Genomic DNA, 8,567 nt, shown 5'->3' with positions numbered 1-8,567 from the left:
TAGATTATATCTCAAATTCTATATTCAATTTATGTATTTCTAAACTTATTTGGGTCTTGTTTGACAATAAACTAATATAATTAAAAAGTAATAAAATCATACAAAAAAAAATTAAAATATTTATTTCTATTATCTCTACATATTTATGCATTTTTCATAAAATAAAAAATAAAAAAATCACATTCCAAACATGCCCAACATACAAAAGAGGGAGAGAGAGAAACTTTATTTTAGTGACATGGTCATATGTACTTGTTTCTTAAAGGTAGTAAATTATAATGAGAGAGAGAGAGAGAGAGAGAGAGAGAGAGAGAGAGAGATGGGAAGCGGTAAAAATATATAGGAGCTAACTAGCACATCAAGTGGGAGTCTGAGTCATTAGAAGGTAGGTAAATAATGGCATTCATGGTGGAGAGGAGGAGGAGGAGGAGAAGTGATGAGATGGTTTTTTCTGCAATGGAATCTGATGAATATTCTGAATCACAAAAGGGATGTGAAGCAGTGGCAATGGCAGCTGCACCATTTCTGACAAAAACATACGAACTAGTAGATGATCCTCTCACTGATCACATAGTGTGTTGGGGTGAGAATGACAACACTTTTGTTGTCTGGAGACCCCCTGAATTCTCCAGAGACCTCCTTCCCAACTACTTCAAGCACAACAACTTCTCTAGCTTTGTTCGCCAGCTCAACACTTACGTGAGTCTCTCTCTCTCTCTCTCTCTCTCTCTCATGCTTCAAAATGGTTTTCAGCAAGAGCACAATCTGACTCCAAATTCATTTTAAATGTAAACTTTGTCGTATAACAATTGAATTTGGATCACTAAATTAATTTTTATGATAAGTTTCTTCGTACAAATTACGAGAACGCTTAAGTCTATAGTAACTTTGAAAGTTATCCATATGGCTAGTATGCTTTTTAAAAGATTTTCTTAGTGTTTTTTGGAGTTCGGTTTTTTCACTATGAGGATTTTCATTGATTGATTTTTGATTTTCTAATCTCTCTCTGTATTTTATGGTAATGTTGGTTTATTTGTTTGATGGTATAAAGTATGATATTTCAAGCTTATACTTCCCAGCTGTGAGTTATAAATCACGTGAACAATTAGATCTTTGTTTTTTTTTTTTTTTTTTTTTTTTGCTTTCCCACCCACAGTTTTAAATAGGGAAAATTATCATTTAGGAGAGATTTTCAAAAATTATTACAAATTAATGAAAAAAATTATGATTGTAATTATTATAATATTTATCAATTTCTTGTAATTTCATTTTTAAACACATGTAATTCTCCCTTTTAAATATCAGTTGATATATATATATTGATTTTTTTACTTTTCCATATATAGTATACGGGTAGAAATAAAAATTACATGTATCTCAGTTAATTCTTTATAGGTATCAATTTATATCCAATTCACGATTTAATTCACAATTTATACAACTGATTTAACAGCTACAAAAAAAAAGTTTAATGGATAATAATTTTTTTTAAATTTACAATCTCGTTAATCATTTCCCAATACGTGGAGCACATTGATTTTACAATCTCGTTAATCCTCGTTGTTGTTTGCTATTTTCTCCCATGAATTGACAATATATATAACGCTTGATGTTCTCATTACCATTACACAAAAATCAATATCACTAAAATCTCGTTCACACCAAAACCGATTTTACCAACCCAATCAATTTAATGTTTATTGAAAGAGTAATATTAGGGATCATGAAAAAATATCATGAAGATGATCATGAAATATTCTTCACTTTTAAATTACACATACAGTAATGCTAGGGATCATAAAAAAAATATCATGAAATTGATCATGAAAGATTTTCCACCTTTAGATTACACATATAATAAAATGGGTGATTATTCAGTACTCCCGGAGTATGGACACGTGGTACTCCATAAAGTTTTGATTGGTGGAGAGACACAAGGGCCCACGATTTATGTTGGAAATGGGGGACAACATAGGGCTAACTAATTAGTGATTGGTTTGGAGTATGGACACGTGGTGCTCCGGGAGTATTGAATAATTTCCCTAATAAAATACCATACACTAATTAAATGATGAAAAATCTTCATAATGCTTGGAAATAAACTATGGGAACTTCCATGATCACTTTAGTAAGGGTAGGCATATCAATATTTTCATTAGACAGAAGAACAGGACTTCATATATATGCTTCTTCTTTTTTGCTGATCAAAATATATATATATATATATATATGTATATGCTTCTTTTTTTTTCTTCTTCTTCTTCTTTCTTTTCAATTTTATGTCAATTATTGCAGGGTTTTAAGAAGATAATGGCAGATAGATGGGAATTTGCAAATGAGTGCTTCAGAAAAGGAGCAAAACACTTGTTATCAGAGATACACAGAAGAAAAACTTCTCAACAACACCATCACCAACAACACTACCACCACCATGAGCAACAACCACCAGCTCCTCAGTTTTTCCAACCAGATGACAATGGTATAAACTGGATTGATTTCCCATTACCATCCCCAAAACCTGGTTTAGACATCCTAACAGAGCTCGCAGAAGATAATCAGCGGCTGCGAAGAAGGAACTACATGCTCATATCAGAACTCACCCACATGAAGAACCTTTACAGTGACATTGTCTACTTCATTCAAAACCATGTTAAGCCAGTACAGAACAGTGATCAAACATCCATTGATGCAGTTCCTAAGCTTGTTGAATTGGGCACTCTGCATCATCAGACTCAATCTCTTTCCAATTGCCAAACCATGAAAAACTACAGTTCGTGTGATGGCTCCGAAACAAATGGTACTGTAAAACTATTTGGGGTCCCTCTTTGTGGGTCTCAATAGCGGTTCAAAGAGTTTTTGAGAGCTTAGACTAAATGTTAAACGAGAGCTTATTTTAGTAAGTCTTTGAAATCTCGGACCTTCGCTAATAAATATATATATATTTTAAAGTTTATTAATGAGTCTTAGATGATGAATTGAATGGCAAATGTTAAGCCACATCTTTGGGAAGAAGAGATTGCATGATGCGCCCATAAAAGATTGATGAAGTGGAACTGGCATATGTTGAATCTTGATTAGCTTCTGTGGTAGAGTTTGGTGGTTTTGCATGAATTACTGTTGGGGAGTAGAAGACAAGTTATGCAGATATGGGCTGAGGTTCAATGAAAGTAGAGCTAGAGGGAGAGTGATTCAAGATCATCCTAAACGCTCAAGAAAATTTTCTATCGAATATTTCCATTAAAATTTCAAAAAAATTCAAATTTTTAGATTCTACTCGAATAGCTAGGCAGATTAGAAAACTATACATATATACATATATGACGGAAAAAAAGTCTACTAAATACCAAAAACAAAAACAAAAAATTGTTTTTTGGCTTTCTTCTTCTTTTTTTTTTACTTCTTCTTTGATGAACTTTTCTGAACTTTTTAGTTTTTATTTTTTACTTTTTAGATCTTTCTATATAAATGGATTAAAAAAGAAAAATATTTTTAACACAAATTTGACAAAAAAAAAAAAAAAAAATTTACTGAAGCCACAAAGAAAATTTTAAAAAATATGACCTTTTAAGTTTGATCCCAAACTCACACTAAAGTCTCGTTTAGGAATAGACTATTTTAATAGTAACTTTTAGTTATTTGATTGAAATATAAAGTAAAAAAATTAATATGTTTAAAATGATTTTTTAATTTTTTACGAAAAAACATACAAAAATAGAGAGAAAATGAAATCTTTGACATTTTAGTATAAGTTATTGATTTTTTAATTTTTTTTAATAATCTTTTAATTTTTAAACTAAAATAATAAATTGCCAAATAAGGCCCCACTAATAAAGAAAACTGTATTCATGCATAAAATTTTACAAGGATAATGAAAGAGTCCCACCATCTTAAAGTACTTCTCATGACTGACCTCATTAATTTGCAAAGTGAAAATCAAACACTCTGTTTAGTTTCGGTTTTTAAAATTTACTTTTCATAAAATTTTAGTTTTTCGTTTTTTTTTTTTCATTGAACTTTTTAATATTTTAAGAAATTCTTTTAATTTTTTGACACACCTAATATAAATACACTTAAAAAGTATAATATTTATGAAAAAATATTTAAAAAATTCATTAAATACCAAAAGTACAAAAAAAATGAAAATTTAATATATTTTTGTATTTTTGTATATTTATTAATTTTTAAAAATATTTTTTCGCAAATATTTTATTATTTGGATACATCTAAGTAAAGTGCATCTAAAAAAATAAAAAAATAATTGCTTAAAATTTTAAAAATATTCACTAAAAACAAAAAAACTCAAATTGAATTCAAAAACTAAAACCAAACACTGAAGAGTATTTTGAAACAAAAAATTACAGTTGCATAAAATCACTGGTTAACTTTTGGTCCGTAAATTATGTTTTTTGTATTATTTTAGTACCAAATATTTCCATTATATCAATTTATAAAGTTTTTTTTTTTTTTTTTTAATTTGTTCACGTGTAATATTTTGTTCTACAAATACTCCTATTTTACAATGAATATTGATGGCGTTAGTCGTGGGAACTACTTTAAGACACATTATTAAACAATTTAGAAACAAAATCGATATAATTAAAATGTTGGGATTTCTTCAAATGGTTGGATCCATTCTCCCTTTCACCACAAGTTAATGAGTGTTTGAGGTAGCTCTTTTTGTGACTTTTTTGTTAACTTTTTTTTTTTTTAATAAAAAACATTAAAAAACTTTACACTTTTGAGTTCTACTTAACTAGATAGACAGAAAAAGTTAAAAAGTTTAGAAAGGACAAAAAAAAAAAAAAAAAAAAAAAAAAAAAAAAAAAAAAAAAAGGTGCTCGGTCAAAAAGTCTAATTTTGAATTTCTTTCGTTAAATAGTCCATGCACTAATCTGTTCAATACGTAAGGACATGCTACTGCGAAATGATCAAACTATTCATTTTATTTTATTAGTTTAAATTATGATATACATATGCACGGATATATATATATATATATAGAGAGAGAGAGAAAGAGACGAATATATCTTCAATTCATCTAAAGAGAGAAACAAAGACTCTAGAGAGAGAGAGATTGCTTTGAACCATGTTTTTGCCCAAATCCTTGTCACCAATGTCTCACTCTCCTAACCACTCCACTACTAGCATCGAAGACGTCGTTGTTACTCAGCCTATTTTTGGTGCCTTTGATGGTGTAAAAATCAACTGATCCTCCTTCTCTCTCTTGTTTTTTCTCTCTCTAAAACTCTCTCTATCTTCAGCTATGAGGTGAGCCAAAACACCTAGGCAAGCGATGCCACCATCCACGGTGGCCGGAGAAGACAACAGATCTAGATTAAAGACTTATGGAAGAATACTAGGGTTTGGCTCGGTACCTTTAATTCTATCGATAACGCTGCTTTGCGATCTTACTGGAGATCGACGAACAGTGGAGGACATTGGTTGAGAAGTAAGAGATTGAGGCCATTGATGAGAGAGAAAAAAAGATATACTTCTTTATTTTAACAGATAAACATAGAGAGAGAGTGTGTGTGTGTGTGTGTATGTCTGTGTGTGTGGGGGGGGGAATTGTTTCAACAGATAAACAAAAGTCCTGGGTAGACCTTGTTTCAACAGATAAAAAAATGAAGACTGTGACTACTTTGTTGAATTGTTATTTCAACAGAAAAAAATACAAATTTGAATAGAATTTTTTTTTGAACACATAGGTTCAACAGATAGAAAAAATAAAAAAATTGAAAAGAAAAAATTGAACAGATAGGTTCAATATATAAGAAAAAATAGGCTCGGTAAATTTCAATAGATAAATTAAAATAATTTTCACAAATAGATGCAAATTTGAACATATAGGTTCAAAAAATTCAATAGATAAAAAAAGATTTGAACAGATAGGTTAAAAATAAAAGGGCAAAACTAAAAAAAATATCTTTCAAAATAGCAAAATATATTTCTTACCACAATATTTCACACAATGTGTACTTCTCACCAAAACAAAAACAAAAACAAAAAAATTAGAGAGCGGACCCAATGCGTCAAGCTATCCTCAAATTAGATTTATCGCCAATTTTTTCCAAAAATATTTTTTTTTTTGGACATTTTTAAAATTTTAATTTTTTTTAACTTTAAAATTTGTGTACACAAGGCGGATTTGATAAGTTAATTTTTTTACATAATTAAAACAAAAAATTACTAAACACCAAAAAAAAAATTACATACTTTTTTAGCTGGATCCAAGAATGCTTTTAGAAAAGAAACTGTTCGTTGGTTTCGCATGTGTTCAATGTCAACTTCTTTTTATTGTCTTTGTAAATTTCTCGAGAAACAAACATAATTTAATTTTTAAAAATTAAAAAAGAAGAAAGGGTAATATAAGAGTTTGGCAATCAAAATCATTTTGATAATCTCTAAAATTTTCTTTTTCTGCTATTCTAAAAAGAAGTAAAGAGAGGCCATGAAAAGAGGAGATACATTCCAAAAAAAAAAAAAAAGGTGGAAAAGAAAAACAAAAGGAGAGTTACGGTAAAAAGATTCTTGCTTGGCTTCGGGATTGTGATGTAATGCGCTTCCTTGTCATTCCTCCATTTTATGTCTCTTCTTTTTCTTGTCAAAATTTTCGTGGGCTCCTACCACTGCATAAAATTTGAAAAAAAGTTTATTACGTAGTTATAAACATGTAAAACACTCAAGTCACAATTCTACAAATTCATTGCATTCTTTGCACTATTTAGAATTCGATTCAAGGCAACTGTCAAGTCGAGTCAATTAAATTATTATTTTTTACAAGAATATCCAAAGATTGTAATCACATCATTCGAAATTAATAAAATTATATTTTGTGACTCTATTTCTATCTTTATTTTGCATATAAAAAATTTATGTTTACTGTAATTTCGATTTTTTTTTTCCTTCTCATAAATGAGAAATCTCACAACATATTAGGTGAGTCTCTCAAGTCAGTATTATTCCATCTATAAAATTTCTACTACTTATATGTGAGCATCACATACATAATAATATGATATGAAACATAAAAAAAAAAAAAAAAATTTGTTTCTTTTCTTGTTTTCATATTAATCGTGAAATTTAAGGTTGTTTCAATCTATAAACATTTTGAATTATTAGGTATTGTGTATGTGGAGGGTGAAAAGAACTGGCCCAAGGCCCGAACACATTAGGCCCAAATTCCAAAGTCAAATCCATCCTAGCAACAGAAATCATGGAAAGCCCAAACCACTAATGGGTCTGATGGAGAAAGGGACACTGTCACGTAACTAAAGCAATAGTTTCTTAATAAAATATTTACAAATAAAAGATGAGGTTGGCTTTAATTTAAAATCCTTCATTAAATTTATATCTTACTCAAAAATGTTTCAAAATAAATAAGTTAAACTATAAATCTCAAAATCTTATTTCTATGACAATATAAAATTGGGCAAAAAATATAAGAGAACAAAAGAATCTTGTAGATAAATTAAACAGGTGATTTAACCAATTAAACAAGATTTTTCTTATGTGAAAAGAGACACATATTTGAAATCTCATTTGTAATTTTTTGCTCTATTTTTTGTTTTGTACATTTTTTGTTTGTTTTAGTTTTAGTTTATTTGATGTATTTAATTTTTTTTCTTCATAATCTATATTCGTTGTTAAAATTATAATAATGTAGTAGATGCGCTAATGCCTCTAAAATTTATTATTCATTTTTTAAAAATTTTACAACTACAATGTACATGAAAAAAGTAACAATGACAACGGGTTAAAAGACCAATACAAAGAGTGATGTTTTGTGATACAGTTGGACTTCATCCATTTTTTAAAGAAAAATTGTACTAATCAAGAAGAGTATTTAGAATACATTCATGAGTTTGAAAGAAATTTTTATTCAATCTCATTTATTTTTTATTATATTTTGTTCTTCAATTATATTAATTTATGTGCTCGATTTTGTCGTAATATATAAGGAGGCACTCAATTTAAATCCAGATGTAACTTAGCTTAATTATGTAGTAGCTCTAAAATATTTTTGCTTATATTTTTATTTTTTTATTTGAGATTTTCATGAGTTTAAATTTGTTTCTTTGCATATATGTAATGAGTACACTAATTTAGTAGGATTAAGTTTTTAAATGATGAGTTTCCCTTTTGTAGTAAAAAATCCTCTGCACAAATAAACTACTTTGTTTTTAACTCATAATACTCTTTATATATATATATATATATTGTCACGCCCTGGATTTATAACGTCTGGCCCACGTGAATAAATCACCTAATGGTAAGTATAGATAATAATAGTAATAAGCAAAATAAAAACTCTCATGCAAATGAATATAAATAAGTCACACATTACATGTGTTCAATTGATTCCATACATCCTATAGACAACATCTAACTCAAATGGATGTTATTTCATAAAGATATGCAATGGTTTGCCTGCTGGCTTACGTTACATATAAGGGTGTAACTCTTCTAAGAATGGCACGCGGCCTAATAAATAAACAAATTGCCCAAGGCCTATAAATGATGTAATCACCCAACTAAGCTACTCCAATGTCTATACACGCAGTACA

At 28.9% G+C, this 8,567-nt stretch overlaps 1 protein-coding gene across 1 annotated transcript; it reads left to right on the top strand.

Moving 5' to 3' along the window:
* The first annotated feature begins 316 nt into the window (after positions 1-316).
* On the top strand, positions 317-3,126 carry LOC114286790 (heat stress transcription factor B-4d). The gene is made up of 2 exons (XM_028230001.2): positions 317-699; positions 2,296-3,126. Exons 1-2 carry the CDS (start codon positions 397-399, stop codon positions 2,839-2,841), a joined length of 849 nt encoding a protein of 282 aa, XP_028085802.2. The 5' UTR covers positions 317-396; the 3' UTR covers positions 2,842-3,126.
* Positions 3,127-8,567: the final 5,441 nt, after the last annotated feature.

Source organism: Camellia sinensis, chromosome 14 (genome assembly GCF_055761805.1).
Source record: "Camellia sinensis isolate YWXY chromosome 14, ASM5576180v1, whole genome shotgun sequence".
Taxonomy (NCBI): Eukaryota; Viridiplantae; Streptophyta; class Magnoliopsida; order Ericales; family Theaceae; genus Camellia; species Camellia sinensis.
This window is presented reverse-complemented; position numbering and strand designations above follow the sequence as displayed.